The 27,152-nt window shown below is 45.8% G+C and overlaps 2 protein-coding genes across 13 annotated transcripts in view; both read left to right on the plus strand.

The window, feature by feature from the left end:
* The window catches only part of NF1 (neurofibromin 1), a 257,608-nt gene extending 247,337 nt beyond the window's left edge, over window positions 1-10,271 (plus strand). For 7 of the 12 annotated variants that reach the window (XM_086360180.1, XM_086360187.1, XM_086360183.1 and 4 more), the window contains 2 exons: window positions 853-906; window positions 6,615-10,271. In XM_086360180.1, the coding sequence (XP_086216306.1) occupies window positions 853-906; window positions 6,615-6,757 (197 nt within the window). In that variant the 3' untranslated portion in view covers window positions 6,758-10,271. The remainder of the gene's footprint in view (window positions 1-852; window positions 907-6,614) is intronic. The other 5 variants (XM_086360182.1, XM_086360190.1, XM_086360188.1 and 2 more) reach the window with 2 other exon arrangements.
* A 13,609-nt stretch (window positions 10,272-23,880) lies between these two features.
* The window catches only part of RAB11FIP4 (RAB11 family interacting protein 4), a 101,788-nt gene continuing 98,516 nt past the window's right edge, over window positions 23,881-27,152 (plus strand). Inside the window, exon 1 of the mRNA XM_086360202.1 lies at window positions 23,881-24,074. Within this exon, the coding sequence (XP_086216328.1) occupies window positions 23,916-24,074 (159 nt within the window). The 5' untranslated portion in view covers window positions 23,881-23,915. The remainder of the gene's footprint in view (window positions 24,075-27,152) is intronic.

Here is a 27,152-nt window from a genome sequence, read left to right on the forward strand (position 1 = left end):
TCACTTGAAAAAAAATCTTAATTTTTTTCTTTGATCAGCTTATTTTACTGTTAGTATTAGAGCAAGAATATTTTTAGAGCAAAGACCTAGTTAGTGGAACTTTATTTTAAATTCACTTCTTTCATTTCGTTTTGGGTCTGTGTCCAAGACTGTCAGTTAGTTATTCAGTCCTTTTGCTTCTGTAAGGTAGACCTCCTTCCCAGAAAGCTGAGTGGATCAGCTAGGAATTCTAAGGACTCCAACCCCCCAGTAGTGCTGACAGCTGTGTGCAGAAAGGGTCAGTTCATCAAAACCATTTCTGCAAAGAGTAGACTTAGTCATACTTCTGCTGTGTTTACCAGGTTTAATGTGTCCCCCTCTCAGAAGAAACATAAGATACCTCTATTTTGAGACTACTTAAAGTCTCCAAAGCCATTTTTTTAATGTTTTATGAAACTACTTATGGTAGTGCAGACCTTTATTTAGTATATTCTTGATTTATTTTTCTTCTTTTTCTTTGTTATCACCTTCTATTTAAGGGAGAAAAATCATTTTAAACTGAACAACTGGTTGGTGTAATTTCTGCAAATTTTCCACTTCATTTTTTAATGTAATTCTTGATTTACACTAAAATCCTTCTAATAAGGGTGGTAAAAACACATCTGTCTGTAAAATTGTAAGTTCTACCATTTATTAATATTTAAGAGTTGGTAATATTTAGGAAATAAGCAGTCAGTTCAATAATTAAAACTAGAATCCTCCTGAAAAACCAAGAAAGTTAATAATTATCCAGTATCTAATCATATTTCACCCTTTAAAAATCTTATGAACATCACTCACTTTTGTTTTCTCTTCCATTCTGTGTCTGTGAAGCTTCTCTGCCTTGCTCTAAATCAGCAGTTTTCATGCAGCTGTTCCCTCATCAAGGTACTCTCTACTTTTGTCATCTTTGCACGAATTACTGCTTACCCTGCGCTCATCCCGGGCACATGGCATGAGACTTCATTCACCAATCCCTGTAAGCAGAGTCTGGCTCAGGCACATAAAGGACTTGTAAGGCCATTCCTGTAAGGTCTGAATGCCTCTGGCACCGCAGGGCCAGGACTCGTCTTGGTGGAAGAGCTGTGCAGGTTCCCCGAACACTGAAGATGCTGTCCCGGCCCTAAACTAACACAGGCAGGTTAACAGGAAACTCCAGGGAGAGTTACTGGAGCAAGGAGGGTATGTGGTGTGGGGAAGAATTTTTAGCTTAGGAAGTATTTATTTCATATATAAATAATGAAGCTAACCCCAGCGTTTGCTTAGAAGTTAAAGCTGGCTGTCTTTTTTAATCATCTGTGCTAAAAAAAGAAAGGAATGTGGTCCTCAGTTAGCTCAAAGGACTAAGAAGAAAAAAGTGTGATGCAGTTATGTCTCATTTATAAAGGATGCCTGTTCTTTCTTTTACTCTTCAGTAATTAATACACAGAAAGATGAGACCTGTATAGAAAAAGGTGTCAGCAATTGAGAAAATCCATTACAAATATTTTTAAAGTTCCTAATCTTTTGTATATCTAGCTCAAAAGATGAATAATTCTAAATATATAATTAACACATCTCCATCAGTGTACTTCCTAGTAGCGCTAGTGGTAAAGAACCCACCTGCCAGTGCAGGAGACTCAAGAGATGTGGGTCCGATCCCCGGCTTGGGAAGATCCCCTGGAGGAGGGCATGGCAGCCCACTTGGGTGTTCTTGCCTGGAGAATCCCATGGAAGGGGCGCCTGGGGGACTACAGCCTCTAGGGGCTCAAAGAGTCGGGCAGCACTGAAGCCACTGAGCACAGCATGCACACATGAAGAAGCTGGAGTTATCTTTTCTTCTAGGAAAGCTTAATGGCATTTCTTGCTTATTTACATAAGCTTCAGTAACTTTAAAAATTCCAGTATAAAATTCAAGTCCTATGCATTTGCTGTAAAACTGCTTTCAGTACTTCACTTTTTTTTTTCCAGTTATTAGGAGCATCTTAATTTGTGAAGTAATTATGTGCACAAAATCTTCACCTAGCTTATCTGATTGTTCTAACCATCCTTTGAAATAGGCATATCTACTGTTAATTTTAATTGCGAGATTAAGAACTAAAACAAAATAAAAGTTCTCATCGAGACAGACTGGACCCTGGGTCTTCTGATGTGCCTAATTATATATGCAACAAATGAGCCCTCTGACACCTTTGCCTTCTCGTAGATGCAATAAGAATTTTCTGACAGGTTTGCCATAAGATCCATGTGATAACTAAGCAGTGCAGATTCAGGGGCCTTACTAGAGCCCTGTGCAGGTGGCAGGGTATTTGGATTATTATTACGTTTTTCATTTTCTCCTCAGTTTCTCAAGAACTAAAAAGGATTTGATCCTTTTATTTTTTCATGAAAATATTAGATTCCAGTTTGAGAGATCATTTTGGTGTTTAAAAAATAGGTGACTTTAAGTATTTTATTATTTGTCGGGATGGAACTATATCCTAGTTGTCAAAGTAAACCCTGATACCTGCCTTCAAGGAACTCATGTGTGAGCAGAGGAGGTAGATATATAATGGATTTACCTTATTTAATCTTAGTGTAATGATTGTTTTCCCACTTTCTCAGTTCAGTGAATTTTGGCCAATAACACCTTTTACTTAGGATTTCATCTTTACCTGAAACCACTGCAGTTCACTAAAGCACAGTGCTTATTAATACACTGCTATGAAAAATTTTCAGCTTCTTCTGCCCTGCATGTTTGTAACTGGCTGCATGTTTAAGAACAGCATATCTAAGGGAATTTAAATTAGTAAGTCAAGACTACAGAGGTTTTTAACCTTTTATTTCACCTGAGTGGTGACCTCCAAGTTTCTGTCACTTCATGGATTTCTGCTTTTGTGCCCACCGAGAGTCGGAAGGGAAGGCCAGTGCTTAGGGGCATAAGAGTCCAGGATACAAAGCTTCCAAGAGGCTTTGATAAGTGGGAGTGTAGGACCAGGGTCTCCTCACTAATATAAAATGTCATGTGTACCAAAGCAGGGTGGATCTGTCTCCGTTTAGGCAATTGGGCTGATATCTGAGAGTTTTTCCTATAGAATATCAAGACCAAATCCTTCACTAGCTTCTAGAAAGGTTTCTAGTTTTAATTTAAGAGGGTTGAAAAGAAGAATGCTGCCAAAATTCTCAAAAGTGAGAATTAAGCTCAGAAACCAGGATACTAGGATCATTCTGTTTCATACTAACTTGGCTGTTTTCAAGATGCTATTTTTGATATAAATATAATGCTTTTTAAAATTGATTTTACAAAAGCCTCCAAGGTTTTTAAGTCAGCTTCTCCTTTGATCCTTAAAATAAAACATTTTTGCTGTGAAATCGAACTTAGGAATCACCACCATGCCACATTTACCTGTGTGTGACTTGTAGGGTTGGGTCACTCAGTAGGAAGAAAACACGCACGCAAAAACACAAAATGAATTGAGATGAAAATTGAATTTGAAAGTAAAAACGGGACATCCACCTCTCACATAGCATTGAAACTTTGGGTTATAAGTGACAGTCCTGAGTCAATGATACTTTAAAATTTTTAATTAAAAGGAATATACCTGTGTACGGGGAAAAAATTAGAAATTCAGCTAAATAGAATAAAAAAGAGTCAGCTATAATCCCACCACTCTAAGATAATCACTGTTTATTAACATTTCGGTGCCTCTCCTAATTTCTCTTATTTATGTTGTTGAAATCACAGTAGGTGTAAAACTTTATTGCTTGTTCTTACCCTTAACATTTAAAATTTTATTTAGAGGTCTGAAGATTATTTGTTTAACAAAATAGGAAATGAAATACTCTTAGTATATCTTTTGAAGAAACCTTCACCCTAGTGACTTACTCTGATTATAATTTATATAACTTTAATTCTTAAGAATTAAACTGAACAGGCACTTGTCCTCAGATGGAAGCTTTGCCTCCTTGCAGTGTGATGACTGCTCCCCCAATCCCCAGCCCTAGAAAGAGCCATATTCTAGCCAGGGATGTGGCTTCACCAAAGGTGGTCACACAAGAAAGGACCCCAGGGTGGAAGATTGCTGGCAGAGGGCCACCAGCTCTCTGGTGGTTGACACTGTGTCCCTCCTGATGACCATCTCTTGATTGTTTCAAACTCTTTTCTGTAAAGTTCCAGTTTTGCCTGAATCTTACTTCCTATTAAGGAAATAACCCTAGATAAGGAACTGTTGGACTTGAACTTGTAGGCCAGATGCATATTTGAGGAAAGGGAAGGTCAAATACACAGACAAGTTCATGATCCTTTCAGACGGAAGAAGCTAAAAACAGTATTGTCTTTTCCAGTAAAAATGTGGTGCAGCCACACTGGCGATGAGAGAGGTTGATGCTGTTTGACTCTCGCCAGTTGCAGCCACCACATTTAAAAACGGAAGCATTCTGTTCAACCAATGTTTGTTGAAAAAGACATCAACTAGATCTTAGAGAAAAACAAAAATGAGTAATAAATTATCTCTGCCCTTCTAGGTGCTTTTATTCTAGTAGAGAAAATATGACATATACATAAGTTGTGATAATATAGACAAAATATAAATGCATATAAAAGCAGGGAGAATGCATCAGGAAAGAAACAGAAATGAGAAAAAAATGCAGGTTGCCCTTTATCTTGTAGAGATCAGTAAGGCAATTGAAAGAGCTGCACACACATCACAGAGTGCAAGGTGCGTTCAAAAGGTGATAAGCGGTCGTCTTTCGGTTTTGTTATTTCTTTTCTAAATAGCTCTGGAGCAGATTCAAATGAATATGCAGAAGGGAATAAAAATCATCCAGAATTCTGTCACCCAGAGAAAAGTTCTTTGAACATCACAGTGTATCTTCTTCCATTTATCTTTCTACCCATAGGATTAGATCAGAACAGATTCATTGCAGGTTCACGGCCCTTGGCTCCCAGAGAGGTGTTGCTGACATTTCTAATGCTGCACTCACACTACCAGCCCAGGGCACTTTTCCATATGCCTATGTTCCTTTGATAACCTCAAGACAGCAACCCTCTAGCGACCCTCTAAATCAGACCAGGTGCCTGTAGATGCCTCATACCTTGAGTGGAATTCAAGGCTAACTCCAAACGAAGGATATGTGACTCCTAGAAGGAGGTCATCACAGAGCCATTTTCTGTTCATGAGCCAACAGACAGATGTATGGATCTTTGTATATTTTCAGTCACATAAATACTTTTTGACTTGAAGTACTATTTTTTGTCCAAAAATAGAAATTTTTCCATTCTCAAATTTACTCTTTATTTTAAAATTCAGATGGTACAGATAAGAATAAAGTAGGGAATTCCCCACTTCCATTACAAGGGACATGGGTTCGAGGAACTAAAATCCCAAAAGTCACGTGGCACAGCCAAAAAAATAAAAAGAATAAATTAAAAATTACCTGAAATCATACCATCCAGTAATAATATATTTTGGCAGATGTTTTCCCAGCCTTTTTTTTTTTTTTCCTTCCTGTACCTGGATTTCTTTTCCCCCTACTCCCAAATTATGGTCATTTTTCTATATTACCAAATATCAATCATTTGCTACATTTTGTTACATTTTGCTACAAATGGCTTAAATTTTGCTACAAATGACTAAAATACTTTTTGCTTTGCCGCCAGTAGTTATGCCAAAGGTGGGTATAATCAGTCTGATTATTTTAGTAAATTTTATTAAAGTGTAACAGAAAAGCACACATGATAAATTGCAACCTAATTAACTTTTAAGAAGTAAACATAGTTAAAAATCCAGCATCCAGATCAAGAAACAACATCACCAGCACCCCCAAGAAGCCATCCTCATGCCCTCTTCCAGTCAGTCCTTCCCCAGAGGCAGCCACTATCCTGTGACCTGTCTAATCTGAAATCTTCACTCATCTGATGGGTAAAAATATACCCTGTTTTTCGCTTCTTGTCACGTTATGGAGTTACTAACCAGATCATTTATAAAACACATTGTGGGGCCCTGTTTGAGGAGGTTTAATCTCCTCTGTGAGAGAAGTAAATGGCAACTGTTAAGGTGTAGAACGGAAAATGACTTGGCAGAGTTGAAAAGATCAAAGCAAAAATTCTGCTGTATGACCTTTGGGATATATTATTTTCTTAGTAAATATTTGAGTTCCTTTGGGGTAGGCACTATGATTTTGAGAAGAAAAAGCATCTCCCTTTCTTTGAAATGGTGTATTTCCGTAGCTTTTGCAATTACAGAATATATCCTGTGTATAAACAGCTAGTAAGGCTACATGGCCCTCTGCTGGAAACTTCTGGTATGATTTGGAGGAAGGCATTCTAGTCTGGTGACTGCTAGCCTTTCTTTGATTCAGCTCAAGCCTGCCTGCCTTTGGCTTTTCCTTGCAACTTCTCTGTTTTTTGTTTTTTTTTTTCCCCCTTATGCTATTTTTCTGCTATGATAGCACATTTTGCTTAACAAAGTGTGAGGTGTGTAAACCTCAAGATCTTTGTGAACACTCTAGCAGTTGACTGTTAAAATGAATGCAAAAACAATAGACCAGGTTGTATCTCATTTACAAATTGTGGGATTCAGTCCTGGAGCTTAACACCAGAGGAGAAGAGGGTAACTGGCTGCTTCGTTTCTCTCCAGGAATCGACAAGGAGAATGTTGAACTGTCCCCCACCACTGGGCACTGTAACAGTGGACGAACTCGCCATGGATCCGCAAGCCAGGTGCAGAAGCAGAGAAGTGCTGGCAGTTTCAAACGTAATAGCATTAAGAAGATCGTGTGAAGCTTTCTTTCTTTCCTTTTTCAAACAGACTTAACTGACACGGGCTCTTCACTAGTGACCCCTCACCACCGTGCTGTGATGCTGCACTTCATGTTTCTAACGAGCCCATCCAGTCTACCATGTTGCCAGATGATCAACTCTTGGAAGCGTTGCCTAAATTTAATGCTGCTTTTTTCTTTAACTTTTTTTTTTACTTTCGGTGTGTCTGGTTTAAGCAAGTGTTCAGAACAGCTGCAAAGAGAGTGGGCAGTCAGGACACTTGACCTGAGAACATCCCAATTGTGAGAGGATGAATTCTTGAATACTGCTACTACTGGCCAGCTATGAAAGCCATTTGCACAGAGCTCTGCCTTCTATGTTTTCCCCTTCTTCAACATACAAAGTAAAGTGTTAGTCTTATTTACACACTTTTCGAGATAGAAGTTTATGGGAGAAATAATATTATAACCCCAGTATGTTTAATCTGACTTTTAGCTGTGGACTTTTTTTTACCTTACAAAACTGAAGAACCATAGAGGTCAAGCCTCAGTGACTTCACACCATAAAGCCACAGGCAAGGTACTTTGGGGTGGGGGGGAGGGTGGAGGGATTTAGTATTTTGTAGTGGGTTCTTAAGAAATACTAACACTTGAGTATTAGCAATAATTACAGGAAATAAACATAACCACATATATCTTAACATTACTGAATTAAAGAGATGAGTTCTGAGGCCTTATCCAAACTCATCCAAACTAGTTTATATTTTTCTCCAGTTGATTATCTTTTAATCTTTAAATATGCTAAAAGTCATTTTTTTGTTTTTGTAAGCCAAAACTATACTAAGTATAGTAATTATACATTTTTCCCCTCCTCCTCTTCTTTCCTAAATAATTCTAAGCAGGGTAATCAGTGAACAAAGTGTCGAAAATTGTTCCTAGAAGGTAATTTCGTAGATGGTTGCATTAGCTCCATACAAAATGGTACGTGACTATTAGAGTAGATGATGCTTTTATTTTGTTTAATATTTTTCCCAGAAACATAGAGTATGGTGTATATTATCAAAAATTTTTTTGATGAGATGTATTTTAAATGTCTTGTAATCTTTCCTCTCCCCTCCAAAAAATCAGGAATCTCTTTAGCAAAACATGTCGGTTCTATATGATAGAATTGCATTTAATCACTGTGAAAGGACTGGCCAGCCTGCGTTATTATGACAATAGGGGACCTTAAGAGCTGCTGCTATTCCGAATGGTATGGGTTATCATGGCATTGGGGTTTCCATAGTAATGCAGATCCAATTTCTTCATGGTACCTGCAGTATGCAAAATAATTTGACTTCAGTGACTATATTAGTATCTGGATGTTCCAATTTAGAACTAAACCATATTTATTACAAGCAGATATTATCCCGCTATTCCTGGGCTCCCTTTATATGTTAAGATGTAACGGCTTTGGGAGGGGAAAAGAAACCGTGGGGAGGGGGAGTTTCCAAAAGTGCTGTTTCATGAGTGGATTTCAGTAAATTAAATTCCACAGCTAAATCAATAAATAATGGTACATTTAAGTGTTCTGATTTTAATAATATAACACATTTCACATTTATCCACACAGTAACAATGTAATATGTTAATGTAAATAAAATTGCTTTTGATATTCAGAAATAACAAGAATTTAATTTTTTTAATTTGTTTACAGTCCTGGGAAAAGTAAGAACCATTTGCCAAAATGGGAAAAAAAAAATTTAGTGCTAGTAGTTACTTTGACCCTGAATTGTTGGAAAATATTGAAGATACATGCAATTAGCTAAACTTTTACTTTTAACTATTGTAGAGGCTTCATTAGAATGGAATGTTGTAATAACAGATCAACTAAGATGATAAGGAAGTAAGACCAGAGCTGAGTTTAGAAATAGATCTTTAACAGCCTGGTGCCAAGAAATGCCAAGCTGCCGGTAAGGTCCATGTCTTCCCACAACCCAGAGCTTCTGGGGTGGGCACCCTGGCTCCTGGAATGTGAGCTTTTAATACTTTTGGTTCTGTGTTTTTCCCTCTTTGTTGGTTGGTTTGGTACAATGACCATGGGTAGTGTTATGCTATTTTGCTTCTCCCATCAAAACAAAGAAACTTCCAAAGCTTTACCACTAAAAAATATTGATCTTTCCATAAACAAGTTTTCCAGGGTATGTTATTTCTTAAATTTATTCGTTAACTTCCCTCTAGTGTAATGAAGGGAGTGAATTCACTTGAAGTACCTCATGAAATGATCTGCATTGCATAAATCAGAACTGAACCTTCTTTGAATTGCAGAAATACTTTTGACCAGTACATCCTGGAAATTTGAAAACTTATTAAGGTTTAAGGTTCACCTTGTTTAAAAAACTTCTGACTTTTGAGGAAAATCTAGCTTTCCAAGAAACTAAAATGAACATGAGGTAAATCTCACCAATATGTTTTCCCTGGAGAAATGAAACTCTTTTTTAGGCCTCATACTTAGAACCTGCACAAGAAATTCTGAAGTTTACAGCAGGTTGCCTATTCTGCATTATCTGATGTAAGTTCTGTAAAGTAATTTGTTTTGGGTTTGTAGATGTTTCCCCTGACTTTTTAAAAAGGAAAACATTAACTCACCATTTTTTGTCATGATCTCCCTGCTTTATCAACCCCACTGTCCCAGGGGTGTGCCCTTCTTTGCCAGCCTTGAGACCTGGTTCTCTAGCTTTGGGGGACATGGCCAGTGCTCTCTCCTGCATCCACGCAGCACCTGTCGTTACCGGGGCCGGCGCCATGCAGGTCCTAGGCCAGGGCTGAGGACACCGGAGAGAACGTCCAGGGGACGATGCCCTGGGGGAGACGGAGTGAAAGCCGGCAACCCACCCTGCTGAGTGGGTTTTAGGGTTCTCAGTTTTGTTTTGGCTTTTCTGTTTGTTTTCTGGTTTTGTTTTTACATCCCACCCCTAACCCAGGCATAATGAGGCATGTCTTATTCAATGTTATGCAATGGACTTATAAAAAATTCACTCTTAGTGTCAGCCACACAGTTTTTTTTTTTTAATGCAGTATATTCACCTGTAAATAATTTGTGTAAAATTTGACAGAAAAGTATATTTACTACACTGTAAATACATGTGATGATATATTGTATTATTTTGCTTTTTTGTAAAGCAGTTAGTTGCTGTACATGGATAACAAACAAAAAATTTGATTATTCTCGTGTTAGTATTGTTAACTTCTTCCTGCGACTGCGTTACATCATTTAAAGAAAATGCTGTGTATTGTAAACTTACATTGTATATGATAACTTCCTCTCTCTTCTGTTCAGGCCCAAACTCTGGCAGTTCCCTTGTCTACAGCCTCGTTAATATTGTAAGCAGTTGTATGCCAGCAGGAGAAATACTGCCCAACAGACAAAATCCACCATTGTAGAGGAGAACTGTAGAAATCCATTTCAGATCACTGTTGTTCCCGTCCCATTCTCCTCCCTGTGTATGTACTCCTCCCCCTTTTTTTAAGTAAAATGTAAATTCAATCTGCTCTAAGATGTGGGGAGTTATTTAATTTCTTCACATGCATCAGCTCTCTTTTCTTACTTGCCCCCTACTCCTCCCTGATCTTTTGAAACATTAAAGCCATTTCCTTTCTTTTGGTAAAATAATTTTGGTGAAATGCATAGGGGAGAAAAAAGTTTCCCTTGAGTCTGAAAATTAGACTGATAAAGATATATTGATAGGAGGAAAGCCTACACATGTATTTAGTATAAATTTTACATGACAGGAGCCTTCAAAAAGAGATGAGAAGAACCCCCCAAAAAAAGAAACAGTTAAACCTGAGTATTTCTATCCTAGGTTTGATGAAGAGTGGGCATCATGTAGAAATCTCATAGGTCAGACTACGAGGTAAGTGCAGTAAAGTTGGGGAACCCAGCAAGATCTATTCCAGTTCTCCAAGTCCCTCTGTCTTCAGAGATTTGGATGCTCTTTCCACCGGGGTTAGGGAGGGCCCTGCCCTGCCTCTCAAGTGAAGGTTTTATGTGTGTTTCAGAAAAGGATGAGAGGAGAAAGGTCAGAGAAACCTTCCTGCTTCTGCAATTTTCTCAAGCTCCTTCCTGAACCCCATCAAATGCTTTTTTAGGGCATGCCAAACTGAAGGGTAACTCTGCTTTCTGAGTGAGGCTGAGTTTAGTTCTTTTAAAATGAGCAATCAGAAATGCCAGGACACCCTGAGATCAACAGAGGCCTTATGTTAGGACCCCACAATTCTCTCCAGCTTCTCCGCTGTCTCCAGCAGAACCTTCCCAGACACAGCATGTGTATTACCTCATTATGCACGCTACTCCCAGATGGAGAAAGAATGCAGCCTAGACCCTGTGGCCAGGACAGAGCTGATCCTTACGAGGGCAGCAGTATCTGTTAAATTAGACAAAGGGCTAAAAAGACCGTGAAGGAGACATCTTAGGTCTGAGCCAAGTACCGGTCTGTTCATAGGAAGACACAGGAGAAGCAGAGGAACCCCATCTGGAGCACTTGCTAGCACTCTGGGCCCAAACCTTCAAGGCAGAGTATATGCAGGAGGCTCCAGGGCTGCCCTGGGAGGGAGGGAGGGGGAGAGAGAGATTGTGTGTGGGCCAGGGGAAGGGGGACCCACAGGCCTACGCACTCTCGAAGCTTCAGGTAAGTTCTCTGGCCACTGAGGCTTAAAGACCACCGGAGTAGAGACCAGAAAACTCAAGTACAGTTGATCCTTGAAAAACAAAAGAGTTTGAACTTCAAGGGTCCACTTGCATGCAGATGCTTTTTAATAGTAAATACTACAGTGCTTCATGGTCCATGGTTGGTTGAATTCAGGGATAAAGAAGGATAGCAGATGCAGAGGGGACCAACTATAAATTATACGCTGCCTTGTTCAAGGGTCAGCTGTACAACAAATAACTTTCTATTCCCTCCAGACTAAAGCATCACAGTCAAAAGTAGGGGTGCCTTTGGGTAGTGACCATCTGGACCACACCTCTCCATCCCTGGACAGTAAGCTGCTCGAGAACATTGACAGTATCATCTGTCATTCATGGGGCCCATGCTCACTTTTTTATCTGCACAGTTTTGTTTTCTGGGACAGTCTCAGGCTAGTCTGCCAATTTTGAACTCTCTAGCCAGAAAAGTTGATTCCCAGGGGGGTTTGGGAAGGGCAGAAAGGTACTAGAAAAACAGTAAAAACTTAACCTGTAACAAAGAGGTAGCTTCACAGTGTTCCTTTTTCCAGAAAGTGGCCCAGCCCACCCCCATGCCCCTCCTATGACACGTACCCTCACCCCTAGTTCTCCCTTGATTTCTACCAGTGAAACAGCCTGCACACTGCCTGTCAGAACAGCTGGCACAGCAGCGTCCCAACTCTGTCAGGGGTGGTTGCCCCAAGTGACCTGCTAGGCCTGTCTTCGTTAGAGACTCGGCCTTCTTACTGAAGTAAGTTCCGTGTAAGACACTTTTAGCTGCCAGCTTACAGGAAGCCCTCTTATAGTGTTGATTATGTTTCTAAAAATACTAAGCCACACTGCAGCAATGTAGTCCCCTTAGGTTTGAATCTCACGTTTTGTTCTTTTAAAAAGTTCTAGCTAATCATGAAGGGGATATTTCATAATGTGAAATTATAATTTTAATAGATTTGACTTTTAAGTACCTTCTAAAAATCCATTTATACCTTGTAGTATGTACATATTGTTGTTGTTTAGTTGCTAAGTCGCTATGTCCGACACCTTCGCAACCCTGTGGACTGTAGCCCACCAGGCGCCTCTGTCCATGGGATTTCCCAGGCAAGAATACTGGAGTGGGTTTCCATTTCCTTCTCCAAGGGATCTTTCTGGCCCAGGGATTGAACCCACGTCTCCTGCATTGGCAGGTGGGTTCTTTACCTATTGAGCCACCAGGGCAGCATGTACGTGGTCCATATACCACATATATGTATACATGTATGTCTAAAGTTTCCAAAGAAGCATCACACATTTTATTTAAATGGGGTCAAATTACCTTTATTCTTTTTTATATTATCCCCAAAAGATTGTACTGCAAAGTTGTTTAGGTCTTTAGCATGTGTTTATGCCATGAGTCAAGCTGTCATGATAAAGAGAAGCCTATGGAGTTACGTAGTTGAGAACTTCCCTCAAGGGGGCCACTTCCTCCATATAAAATAGAAAAGTCACATTGAAATCTTAGTAGGGCCCTTTCCTGGTCAAAAGTTCAGAAAGCATTGCCCAACAACATGTTTCAAGGAAGAAAATGTCAACAGAGATAACCTCAGCTGATACATTCATTTGTTCAGAAACATTTTCAGTTGGTTATAATCGTACCAAGCCCTTTGCCAGGCATTGCAGGTGCCAAGAAAAGAAGAAAGCTTGGTCTGTGCCCTATGCGAGATCACAGTTTAGTGAGGGCAACAGCCACAGAGCCAGTGAGCACAGTGGGTAAGGTGTGGACCGAGGAGTTGGGCCCTGAAAAATTACCAAGAAGTGTGTCCAAATGAATATGTCCACTGAGAAGTTGAGAATAGGATTGTGAAGTCTTGAATTATGCATAGGGTGTCCCTGAGGCTCAGGGACGATCTTGCCCAGAGAGCACGTGTAGCAGAGACGTGTCCAGGCAGAAGGCAGTGCCCCAGGAAGGAGACTGGCTCATTCTGTTTTTATTTTCCTCCTTCCTTTTCATCCCACTCTGGGAAATGCACCCTGATCTTGCATATTTAATAACTCCATGAGGGGACTCCCCTGGTGGCCCAGCAGCTAAGCTTCTGTGCTTCCAATGCAGGAGGCCTGGGTTCGATCCTGGTAGGGGAACTAGAATCCCAAAGGCCGCAACTAAGAGTTCTCATGCCACAACTAAAAAAAAAAAAGAATCCCTTGTGCCACAGCTAAGACCTGATGCAGCCAAATAAATAAAAATATTAAAGCAGCCATGAAGACCTGCTATAGCCCCAGAGAGCAAAAACAAAGGTACTTTCTATTTTTAAGCCTGGCCAAAGTCAAAGTAGGATGAGAAACTGATGGTGAGGGATGCTACCTCCCCAACTTGATAATTCGCAGATGGAAGGCAGAAAGGATTAGGTACTTATGCCTTAAGCAAAAACAGTACAGCCACTCACCATATACTCATATCTAGGCTTCTACAGGAGACCAAAAAATTAGTTCCCATTAAAATACTGAGTCTGTCTGAGTTTACAGCATTCATTCATCCAGCTGACATGTATTGGGCCCCTTGTTTGCAAGGAACTCCAGCATCAGCACCTCTGGGAAATGCTTTCTGAGCCCCCATCACCCTTCTTTTGGTCCTGTAACTGCTTCTCCTTACAGTGTTGTGGTCATCAACTGTTGCTAACTCCCTGATTAGACTCTGGGCCTCCCAAGTACAGGGACTATGCTTGTTCAAGGAGCCGGGGTTGCTGAGTAACACCTTAAGGCTCTATGTTATCAGGGAACTATACAAATAGGATAGGAAGAAAGACTCCATGCACAATTGCCACCCCCATGCACAAATCCCTACCAAAATGGAGATGTCCTGTGTATTAATATAAAGACCTGTTGAAGGCAAATCCAGACTTTGAAATTTCACACACCAGTAAAATTTTGAAGATGTGTTTTGTTAATTTATGCACTTTGAAAACAATTGCAGGAACAGTCTTTTTATAATAGGGCATTTCAACCCTCAACAGAATAGGGAAAGAGGGACTCATAAGATGAAAAATATAGTTCTTTAAAAGGACTTGATTGTGCTTTATTGGAAAGTCACTGTGTTGTCTTTATTTTGCTCGTGCTGGTGCTGATTCAGTCTGTCCAACCCGGGGCTATAAGGAGAGGAGTAATTGGAGAGACAGACCATGGACCTGGATGGGAAGAATGGATATTAGAGTGCCAGTTGCTCCTTTGGGCTTCCCTGTAGCTCAGTCGGCAAAGAATCTGCCAGCAATGCAGGAGAACTGGGTTCGATTCCTGGGTTGGGAAGGTCCCCTGGAGAAGGAAATGGAACCCACTCTTGCCTGGAGAGTCCCACGGACAGAGGAGCCTAGCAGCTGCAGTCCATGGCATCACGAGAGTTGGACACAACTCAATGACTATACCACCATCAGTTGTTCCCAAACTAATTACTGATACCATGCAATTCCAACCAAGATCCCTACGAGAAGAAAGTGTGTATCCAAACAAAATGATCCTAGGGTTTACCTTATAAAATAGACAAGAAAGCACAGCTATGAAATACAATTAAAAGCATGCATAGAAATTTTCCTCACTAGATAATAAAACAAGATATTTTTAAATATTTAAAACTGTGATGATGGTAATTAAACTAGGTAAATAGAATGGAACAGACAAAAAGAGCCAGATTATGTTAATGGTGTTTTAAAAAACACCAGAAACCCCCAAATTTCATTGACTCAAAAGCTTCCTCAGCCCTCTGCATGTCCACCACTGGTCAGCAGGGGGACTCTGCTCGCTGCAGTTTCTTGAGCCCCAGAGACTGATCAGCCACCGTAGCAAATGAGGGAAGGAGGGCTCAGACAAGCACCTCCCAGTGCCCCTGGAGAGATGGAGATGTTCCATATCCATGCCATAGCCACACGACGGCGTTGTCAGACCCTTGAAATGTGAACACTGAGACTGAGGAGCTGGCTTTTAAATTATAATTTAAACAGATCTGGCAGCTAGTGGCTACTGGATTGGACAGCCCAGCATCTGGAGCATCTCATCAGCAATTAAAGGCCTGAGGCCAGACGTGCAGTCCCTTCTGCTCATAGTCGCTGCCGGAACCTATCACACAGCTCCACAAATCCCAAGGGTCAGGAAGAGCTGTCCTCTTCCATCCAGGAGGAGAGCTGGAAATGTTGACAAGAACATTGACTCCCACACACGTGTGCATGCTAAGTCGCTTCAGTCCTGTCTGACTCCTTGCGACCCTGTGGACGGTAGCCCGCCAGGCTCCTCTGATCATGGGTACTGGAGTGGGTTGCTATGCCCTCCTCCAGGGGATCTTCCTGACCCAGGGATCGAACCCACATCGTCTCCTGCACTGCCAGGCAGGTTCTTTACCACTAGCACCACCTGGGAAACCTGTTTCCCACAATAGGGGAGGATTTTGTACACCTAGAAGCAATGGGGAAAATGCTTAAGATTACACTTTCACTACCTAACCCATGAAATATCCTCTTGTCTCCCTTCTCAAAAAAACACCCAAATTTAAAGGCCAAGAAAACAGGGAGATTATTCTCATTATAAAGAGTTCAGGGAGCGACTTCCCTGGTGGTTCAGTGGTTAAGACTTTGCCTTCCATTGCACAGCGTGCAGGTTCGATTCTTGGTGGGAGCATTAAGATCCCACATGCCTCAGTGACCAAAATACCAAAGCACAAAACAGAAGCAGTAACAAAGTAAAGACATTAAAATGGTCCACATCAAAACAATCTTTAAAAAGCATTCGTAAAAACCAATTTTAAGAAAAGACCCAAGCCGGGGGGCGGGGCGGGGATGGGTGCAACACAGAATGGGCAAAGGACAAAAGGGCATGAACAGCCTGCCCACAGAAATGAAATGCTGTACCAATAGCTAATTGCTGTATGATGGAAAAGGTCATCACGCGCAGAAGTAAACAAAAACTGCAAACTTGAAACGGGGAAATACCACCTTCATCTATCAAATTAGCAAAGGTGTATTTAGTACATACATCTTTAGTACAGTGCTGGCTCAGAGTGTGGTGTGATGGACTCGCTCCTGCACTTGACCTCATCTTTCTGTATCATTAGCTTTAAACATGTCCACACCATTTGCCCCAGTAATATCATATGGTCTAGTCTAGGTAATAAGTGATTGGAGAATTAAGACTTTCATCAAAGTACTGTTTATAATACCAAGATATCTGGAGGCAACACACGGATGATTTTTTTGCTAAATCATCTACATTCATCCAGCACTTTGTGGAAACTGATGGGGCTTCCTTATGCACTCCTTAAAAATGGATTTAGAGAATAATATTTAAATTTGGGAGGAAACTTTCAATAGAATCAAGAGTTAAAGGTTATATATGAGGGTAAATCCCCAATCATGTAAAATATCAATGTATTTCACACATAGGAAACTAGTTATAAATAAGAAAAAGATGAAAAGAAATAACTGTGGTTAGTTTTTGTTTATTTCTCTATATTTTACTGCCTTTTACATTGAGTATTATTACTTTAAAAAGTCAAGTTGTTTTTAAGAGGTGTAGATAATGCTGACTTTCAGTTCTACCGAAAAGGTATTTGTAATAGTATAATTTATTCAGGTATTAACAACTGCCATCCTTTCGATGCTTTCTACCTTAATGTTTTTCCTTGTATCAAAAAGGTAGCTTTTTATCTAATTTAGATTCCAGGGAGCTGGGTCTGTTTTTTCCTCCAAGGGGCATATTTGCCTACCTGAATCCCAGCGGCTCAGGGATGCACCTGCCAACTTCATGGACTCCGAGAGAGCATGCCAGCCCCCACCACCCTTCACTGTGACTTTATTATTTCTGCTCACAGCTTACAATCTTTCAAAGTCAACAAGGCTGACTGGAAATGGTCCTGGACCTCGGGCTATTAAGGAGCCTATAAATTTGCATATTGTGTGCATCACACCATGAAGGTTGTGCACTGACCACAGTGCTGCCATCTCCCTCCGGTGCTGGTTCCCCGCCCCCACTCTCCCCCCGCCCCCTGCTCTGACAACACTGCATCCACCTGTCTCTTCACCCGCAGCTCTTCACCCTGCAACTGTGTTCCTGAACTTTCTCATCTGTTTACACTGTGTGAAGTGCCACCATTTCACCTCCTTCCTCCCCTCCAGACCTGGCAGCGCTTCATCTCTGCACGGGATTTCAGTGCATTCCCTCCTGGGCCCCTGCCTTGGCCCATGGCACCACCACCCCCAACACTGCACCTGAATTAGAAGCCTGGGAATTATCCTACATTCCTCCCCACTCACCACCCGCCCCCACCACCACATTGGATGGTCACGAAATTGCACTGATTGTGCTTTCTGAAAGTCCTTCACCATCCTCATCACCTCCCTGACTGTTGAGGGGCCCAGCTTCTTGGCCTATTTACAAGAGTCCCCTAGCCTGACCCAATGCCCCCCAGTGTACCACACTCTACCCCATCATGGGTACAGCCAGGGCATACTTAAGGTCCTCCTCCTCACCACCAACACACAAAGTCCAAGGTCCTCGCCAGGATTCATGTGGCCACTATTTGACCCCTACCTGTCTTTTCAGGCCCATCTCCTGTGCCAAGCCAGCCTAGCTCCAGCCATTCCCAGCTCGTCAGCTGGGAGAACGAGCACTGAGATGACGGACTGTTTACACATGTAACCTAGATATTGCCAGTCCCCTCCCTCTGCTCTTGTTTTCAGCCTGAACAAGAACCCACTCTGACACGTAGCCTGGCACCATCTACCCACTGAAGCATCCATTTGTTCTAAACTTTACTGATGGCTTTACAGGGAGGTACAGAGATTCAACCCACAGCGAGAACCTCACAACCCTCATAGAGATGTCATGTGTGTGTGTGTGTGTGTGTGTGTGTGTGCACACGATCAGTTGTGTCCTATTCTTTGTGACCCCATGGACTCTAGCCCCCCAGGCTCCACTGTCCATGGAATTTTCCAGGCAAGAATACTGGAGTGGGTTGCCATTTCCTTCTCCAGGGGATCTTCCCGACCCAGGGCTGGAATGTGTCTCCTGTGTCTGCAGGCAGATTCTTTGCCACTGAGCCGCCTGGGAAGCCTAGGGCACCTTGAAGGGCCATCGCTGTCTCGCAGGAGGGGCTTCTCTGTTGGCCTCCGCACATGCACGCTCCCAGGCTCAGTGGCTTCTCTCACAATGATTCAGGTTTGTTCAGCTTCTCCTAGACAGGAATCCTGAGAATGGGATGTTTTGTCCCCTTGGATCTCACGATTCTCGGGGCAGAGGATGCTGTGCAGACACCAGTTCCTCCCCAGGGAAGCCTAACTCGTCTTCCAAGAGAACCTACCCCCACTCAAAAGGCATCTCCAGCAAGACTTTGTTGGGCCATTATCCCTGCTCCCTCAGGAGCTTACATCTGTCCTAGGGGGCTGTGCACTGAGGGTTGTTGGTTGCTCGTTATTAATCTCACCCCCAACCCCCTGGGGGGCCAGGAATCCGTGAGACAACTTATGTTCCTGATGCCTTGACCCTCTGACTCTTATGGAGTTTTCAAATCCAGGCGGCATTAGTTAATAACTCCTGTCTAGGCATTATGTGCCAGAAAAAAATTTTTCACTACCATTTACATCCAGGATAGCCCAAGGAAGAGGCCTAGTATTTCCTAGGAACTCCCCAGAACCCACAAGGAAATGAGCTCTGTGAAGTCAGAGAAGTTTTCCATTTTGTTCACTGATGTATCCCCAGAGCCTAGAACAGAGCTTGGCATACAGTAGACACTCAATACCTATTTGTCAAGAGAAGGTGTCTAGGAAAGAAACGCAGCTTCTAAGGAGAGTTCTTAAATTTTAAAAACCTCCCTGGAACAGCAGGGGGCGCCAGAGAACTGGGTCTGTACTGGGGGAGGCCGCCAGAGTCCCAGAGCCCTCTGTGGCTTTGCTTCCTTAGGCTGGGGCCCTGTGGGGGTCCCTTCTAAACACTGCACCTCAGCTTGTTCCACGAAGCCTGGGAGGGCTTCACCCCAAGGTGACCAAGCCATACACCTAGTGCATCATCCTCGTTGGAGGGAGTCCCAGGAAGAAGACCTTGGCCTCTGCACTCCAACTCTTTGCAACCCCACAGACTGTAGCCTGCCGGGCTCCTCTGTCCGTTGGATTATCCCAGCAAGAATACTGGAGTGGGTTGCCGTTTCCTCCTCTAAGAGATCTTTCTGACCCAGGGATCGAACCTATGTCCCTTGTGTCCTCTACAATGGCAGGCAGATTCTTTGCCACTGAGCCACCTGGGAAGCCCTCTGAATGCCTAAATCTCAATGACCCTGGCTTGTCCAGCCCCCACCCCAGCCCTCAGCCCCCAGCCCCTATTCCCTCCCAGCTGTGAATTCAGCAGGACTAGATGCCAGGATTTTTGTTTTCTTTTGTTTTTAAGCTTTTCAGGTGGAGATGGCAGAATTGGCAGTTGGAGCTTTAGCCCAGAGATTCTACTCTAGGACCTTCTGCCCCAAAGCTTCCGTGCAGAAAGGAACACGATGGGAGTTAGGAGGCTTCGTAGGCCGTGGTCCTAATTCTGCCACCAAAAGGCTTTGTGACCTTGGAGGAGGGGGGTTGGGAGAAAGGTGTCTCCCATCTTGACAGTCATCTGCTTTCTGAATGTCAGGCCTTCTGTGAAAACCAGGATCCCTCCTCCTGTATCAGTCAGGGTGGGGCCATTACCTTTCAGTAACAAATGGACTCATACCCCACCTAATCTCCCCAACCCCCCCTCCATTCCACAGACTATAACTGAGGACTCTGGCATTTCTTTTCAGCAGAAGGGGCCACAGAGAAGGCTGGGCACATACTGATCTGAGAGCACTTCCAGCAGGTGAGACTGGAGGACTTCTGGTAGGTGAGCCCAAGACAGAAGGCCGCTTCCTAAACTGTGAGCCACTTCTAGGATCCATTTCTGAGGCAGATGTGGAGCCTAGTTGGGTAGAATAAGTACAGTTACATTCTTCTTAGAATCCTGGAAAGAATGTTAGCAATCCAACGAACCCACGTGCTTCTGAGGGTCAGAGAAGCTTGTGGGTAGGCACCCAGAGTGAGTGACACCCCAGCCGGGACACCCCTCTGGACAAGGAAGAACAGACGGGTCTCGAGATGCCCTGCTCACCCCAGACTCACCGAAGTCCTGCCAGGATCCTCAGCACCAACCACCACCACCACCCCGCCCCCTCAGGGCTACTGCCTCTGGTTCTGGGGACCCAGGCATTAGAAGAAGGTATTAGAAGAAGGTATTAGACCCAGGTATTAGAAGACAGGTGAAGAAGGCCCATGTGTTCACACCCCCTCATTCCCCTCCAGAGCGATAATTATTCATGGTTAAAAACAAACAAACCCGCAGGTTGTGAGCAGGAAGAAACTGTGAATCCTGCCCCATTTCCACATAACATGGACAATGAATTCAAGGCCTAGAGATGAAAATCAGAAATGCTTCCCCGTTCATATTAGCTCCCAACCTCTCCGTGCCAACACGTATCATAATCACATGGGCCAAGTACATGCCAGGCACTGTGCCAGCCACATTACATTCATTTCCTCATGTGGGGCCCTCTGTAGGTAGGAAGCACTATCCCCACTTTACAGATATGCACACTGAGGCTCAGAGAAGTTAACTCATTATAGACTCAAAGGGCTAAATGAGCAGCAGGACTTGGTGCGTGGCACCACTGTTTTGGATTCCAAAGCCTGGCTCTTAATAATCTGTAATAACCTCCCCATGATATTTATACCATTATACTAGTTTCCTGTGGCTGCTATAACTACCACCAACTTGGAAACTTACAACAGAAATTCATTCCCGCATAGTTCTGGAGGCCAGAAGCCTAAGATCAAAGAGGATCTAGGAAAGGTTCACATCCTCAACTCTTCCAGATTCTGATGGCTGCTGGCATTCTTGGCTTGTGGCCACACCCCTCCAATCTCTTCCTCCTGTGGCCACATCGCCTTGTCTTCTGTTTGCGTTAAATCTGCTTTTGCCTCCCTCTTAAGAGGATACTGTGATTGCACTTAGAACCTATCCAGCTAACCCAGGAGACTTTCCAGAGCTTTAACTTCATGACACCTGTAAAGAATCTTTTCCAATAAGGTCATTTACAGGTCCCAGTGATTAGCACATGGGTATCTTTTGAGAAGCTGTGTTTCTGTTTACCACACTATATGTGCCCATTCTTTCCCTAATTTATTCCTTCTCAGACCTCAGTTGTGTGTACTGGACATTGTGCTAGGAGCTGGGAACTAAGAAATCAAGAGAGAAATGACATAGTCCCTGCCTTCATGGGCCTTGTGGTCACTGTGTCAACTCTCATATCTACTTCCCAGATGTTCTCGTGATAAATAACAGGAATAAGAGACATCAGGACAAGTCACAATACATGATCAGGGAAGGCTTCCTGCAAGAGGTGCCATTTCCATGGAATCTGGAAGTATGAGAGTTGGCCAGAGGAAATGGCATGGGGACAGGGTAGGATTGAGCTGTCCCAGGAAGAGGGAGGCAAAAGGAGCTTAGATGCTCTTGGATATGGGGAGGAGAAGTGGGAGTCAGGGAGGGCTCCCCTGAGGAAGGGACTTTTGAATTTTGTGTGACCTTGTTTTGGGGGAGAAGAACCACAAATCTGGTTTGGGCTTTGAGCCTGGGTCACCTGGGACTTGTTCATGCTTGGGTCTGAGGCCCCACCTCTGCCAGCTGAGATTTTTCAGCTTCCCTGGTCTCCTCTTTTGGGGGATTTGATGCAGGGAGAGCTCTGAGAGTCATTTCTACAGCTTCCAAAACAGGGTAACCCAGCCCTGCCCACCTCCCTTCTGTCCTGAACCTCTTGGGAGGGAGAATCAGAGAAGCCACATGGCAGCCCCTGAGCAGGGTGCACTCACAGTTGAACAGGAAGACCACAGAGGGGGAAACTGAGGTCCCCCTTCTCTTCTCAGGAAGAGAAGCCACACAGCTCATGTGCAGAACTGGGCCTCGCTCTAGCCTCCCTGTCTAGGTCCCTACACTGCTCGTGGCTCCTGCCGATGATGGTGTAGGTCCCCATCTCCTCTGGGCAGGGGCTTCCTCCTTGCCTAGAGATGAGGAACAAGAAGTGATGAAAATACATCCTGCCCTGGAGAATTTCCCAGCATGCCATGGGGGGAGATGGGCAGCCCACCAGACAATGACAAAACTAAGTCAGCATCTGGACTTAGGGGGTCAGAAATCAGAGTAACAGGCAAAACGGAGTGCTATCAGGGAAGGCTTCCCAAAGGAGGAAACCTCTGAACTGAGCTGGAAAACTTAAGCGGGTGTGGGTTCAGCCAAGACCTGCATTTGGGCTGGGTACAACTCGTGCCACAAGGGCCCGGCAAGCTGAGCAACAAAAAGGAGAGCCAGGCCAGGTTCCGCAGAGCCGGGGGTGAAACCGGGAGTCCGAGGAGCAGGGATTGGGAGCTAAGCAGGACTGGGAGGAGGCTAAGGTCCAGGCCTGGAGGCTGCCATCAGCCCCAGGGCCAAGACTGTCCCGGGTTCTCAGCTTGAGGGTCCAGGGTGCGATAAAGGGGTGAGCGTGGGAACTCAAGGGAAGGGACGGAACCTCCCCAAGATGCTGGGCGGCCCAGGCAGGCCTTGTGGGCAGCCCTTGCTTTTCCTTCCTCGTGACTGCTCTGTCTCCCCTTACCCGCTCCTGTCCCAGGGTCCCCGCTCCCGCTCTCCCGGCCCTTGCCCAGCCCGGAGCTGGCCCTGGGTTCTGCTGGGGAGGCCCGTGCTGATCTAAGCCTGGAAACTATTCTTTAAGGGGCAGCAGAGAGGAGGGGAAGAGTAGAGGGCCTAGCTCCATCCCGCTCCAGACTGGCTAGGAATCCTGACCTGGCCCCCCACTGGCTGAGTGGCCTAGGGCAAGTAGTTCCACCTCTCTGAGTCTCAGCTCCCTCTTCGATGAGTGGAACAAGTCCAGCGTGCTAATACAGGAAACCCCTAGGACATACTGAGCGCTCGGCACCGCCGGCGCCCACAAAGGGCGCGGTGAGCTGGGATGGGTTGGCGTCTGGTGGGGGGCTGAGGTGGGGGAGAGGCGGCTGGACCCCAGCGCGGGTGGTCCGGTGGTGGGGATCGGGCTTCCTCGCGGACTCCTCCAAGCAGCGGCGGGGCCTTGGGGCCGCCCTGGGTTTCCGGGCGCGGGTCGCACACCCACCCTCCGGCTCTCTAGGGGACGGGACGAGCTTGGAGCGGTCCAGGGACCCTGAGCCTGGGGGCGGCGGCGGCGGGGCCGCGCAGGCGGCCGCCCTCGGAGGCGCGCGGCTCCTTTTGTCTGCAGCCTCCCGCTCCCCCGCCCGCCCCGAGCCGCGGGGCTGCGGCGCCGCTGCTGACACGGCTCGGCCGCCGCCGCCACCGGGCGGAGGCTGCGCGTCGCAGCGCCGGGCGGAGGGCGCGCGGCGATGGCGGCGGCGGCGGCGGCGGCGCGGGGCGGGCGGGCGCGGGGCCCGGGCTAGCTGCGGGGCCGGCCCGGATGGCGGGCGGCGCGGGCTGGGCGGGCGCCCCCGCGGCTCTGCTGCGCTCAGTGCGCCGCCTGCGCGAGGTGTTCGAGGTGTGCGGCCGCGACCCCGACGGCTTCTTGCGCGTGGAGCGCGTCGCGGCGCTCGGACTGCGCTTTGGCCAAGGCGAGGAGGTAAGGGCCCCGCGGCGGGGGCGCCCGCGCCCCAGTCCCCCCACCCCCGGCTTCCTCGCCCTTTCACCTGCCCGCTCCCAGTCCCCGGCGGCGGCGGCGGCTGCAGCCCGGAGGCATCCCGCCGGACCTGAGGACTTCGAGCCCCGGGGCTTCCCCACCCTGTCGGACCCTCGCTTTCCTCCATTCGCGCAGGTGCTGTGAGTGTCACCACCACGCCCCGGGGTGGGGGGCAGGGAGGGCTTCTCTGCCCACCTTGCTTACCCCGGGCCCTGAGGGTCCCTCTAACCTTTCTGCAGCCTACTCGGTGTATGGGGCGGGGGGAACCGTCAGGTTCTAGCTCCGGGACCCCCTCCCCTGCCTACCCTGCGGAGACCGAATTGCAGAGGTCCGGTGCAGGAATCCCAGGACGCGGGATGGAGTAGGGGGGAGGCACGCGCCCCACTGGGCCTGGCCGAGGGGAGGAGAGGACAACTAGGGGCGCTCTACCGCCTCGGCTCCTTGACTGCACCCAGCCGGCCTGGAACCTAGCGGGAGGTGTCTGCCTTCGGCCTTCCTGGATTCTCAGCCTAGCGCCTGGTGACCACCCCTCCTCCCCGCACCCTGCGGGCTCCGAGGGGCAGGCCTGACTGGCAGCTGGCTGTGGCGGCTGCGACAACCCTGCCACAGCCAAGCTGGGGAACAGCAGCTGAGCAGTGTCTGCAACGGGGAGCCCGCGCGGATTTGGGGAAAGCAGAAACAGTGTTAGCAGGGCTGTGATCCGAGGGTGGGTGCTGCCAGTGGGGTGGGCAGAGACCAGTGTCCTCTCATGCCATGGAGGAGAGGTGGCTATGTGTGTGTGGCGGGGGATGTGTAAGGCTCCTACCTGGCAGGAGAGCATCCCACACTCCTGCTACTGCCCACTCTGAAATGGTCAGGGCACGAAGCCTTGAGTAGTGACTTTCCAAGGCCACCTGAGGCCTCTGGCTCTGTATCGGCACTCCCTGGCCTTCTGTTCCGGGAACAGCTGGGGCCTAGCATTCCAGAACATGGGAGAAGCCCGGCCTGGTTAGGCTGGATCCATGCCTCCCTGTCACCTGGGAAGGGGGAAGATGATAGATAATCATCTGTTTGTGGTCACTGGGCTGGGCCAGGGCCTGGGGGTCCCTGGGAGCGATAGGTGGAAGAGGATGAGGCAGGTGTCAAGTCTGAGAACTCAGGTACCCCATGTAGGAGAGGCCCATTGCTGCCCGCCCTTTGGAGCCCAGGCTCTCCCTCTGCCAGGATCTGCTCAGGGCGCTTTCCTGCAGCCCTTTGATCCTTCTTCCCAAAGGCTGGTCTGACCCCTCCCATCCTCTGAGGCAGGCTGCAGACCCCAAGCGTGGGGAGAAGCTGCTGGCCCTGGCTGCAACTGGAGTCCCAGAGCCGCGGTCTCAGTGGTGGGAAGAGCTTCCCAGCAGGCTCTGGCAGGCGGCCACGTGAGCTCTTGGTGAGCCCCTCACCAGCCCCACCTTCTCCCGGAACTGAACAGCTCCTCTTGTTTGCGCTTCTGCCTCTTAACACTCTGGAGCCAAACCTGCTTGTCACTTAGTCATCGTGGTTCTGCACAGGGACTCACATGGGTCTCACTTCTACGTGGCAGTCTTTAAATGTGAAAACAGCACTCCTGTCCCCTTCCCCCTCTCTCCCTCCCATCTTCCCTTCTCCAGGCCAAATACCCCCTATTCTTGAAGCCCCAGGCCATTTCCATAGGCCCTGGCAGGGGCCAAACATCTGGCTTCCAGCCCTGAAGCCACCATCAACTGTGTGACACTTTTCCTTGTAGTAACATGGAGGGGCTGGACCAGGAGACCCCCGGGACTGTCCCAACCCCAACGCATCACACACAGCAGGTGGCTTGGGGCGATGCTGTCTTTTGAGTGGTGCCCTCAGGTTAAGTTTCTGGCCACTGAAATCCCTTGGGATCTTTCTTAGCAACCCGTGCCAAGCCAGGATGCCCCTTCATCCTGGAGGAGGATCAGTGATTTTCTTTTCAGTGTGTTTGTTTATTTAGGGTCTTGGTTGTGCTGGGTCTTAGTTGTGGCATGTAGGATCTTTGATTATCCTTGTGGCACACGAGTTCTTTATTTCCAGCCTGTGGGATCTGGTTCCCTGAGCAGGGATCGAACCTGTGCTGCCGGCATTGGGAACGTGGAGCCCTGATTTTTCTTTTTAAAGCATAATTTTCTATCATTACAAAATCAGTTTATATGCACTGTGGGAATAGAAATATGGGCAAGCAAAAACCAAAGTGCCATGTTCCCATCCTCCCAGGTAGCCGCGCTGTGACACCTCGCTCACATCCTTCCAGAGCTGTTTCTATGCTTATATGTAAATTTTCTCCATAAAATGAGGTCATGCTGTGCATACTGTCTTGTAACCTGATTTTTTCCCAGTAAATGATCAGCACTTTTCTGCTCCAGTAAATTCTCATCTTTATTATGCATAACTTATTCAGATTTCCCTATTTGGCCCCAAAAGGCCGATCTGTGCTGTTGTGTTCAAACCGCTTTCCTCACCAGAACCGTGCACTGCATCCAGTTGTTCTGACCTCTAGGCCCTCTCTTACTTTAATTCAATTCTTTTTTTTTTTTCAATTTGAATAATCCTGACTTGTTGAAGAGATCAGGCCTGTTGTCTGTGTCAGTAATTTCTTGGATCTAAACCTGTAACGTGGACTTTATTCCTGTTGAATTTCATCTTGTTCATTTCATCCTGTTGTAACAGACAATAGAGAGAATTTATTGAGTAGGCCAAAAAGTTCATTCGGCTTTTTCCACGCAATGTTACAGAAGAACCCGAACAAACCTTTTGCCTCCCCGATACAATCCTGCATTTGTCACTCAGATGCTGTGCTCCCTGCTAGTTGGAGAAGTGGGTGCTTTATGTCTCCTTCTCCCAGGCTGGTTGTAAACCCAGGCAGGACCACGGACAGAGCCTTGTAGGGGTGGTTCTGCTCACATAGTGTTAAAAACTGGGATCCACAGAATTACATTTTTCAGCCCTGCTCACTGCACACCAAATTCACAAATGCACACCTGTTTTGCACTAAAAAATAGGAAT

This window comes from Bos grunniens, chromosome 19, assembly GCF_055505025.1.
Source record: "Bos grunniens cultivar Pamir isolate PY7600 chromosome 19, Bosgru_T2T1.0, whole genome shotgun sequence".
In the NCBI taxonomy this organism is placed as follows: domain Eukaryota; kingdom Metazoa; phylum Chordata; class Mammalia; order Artiodactyla; family Bovidae; genus Bos; species Bos grunniens.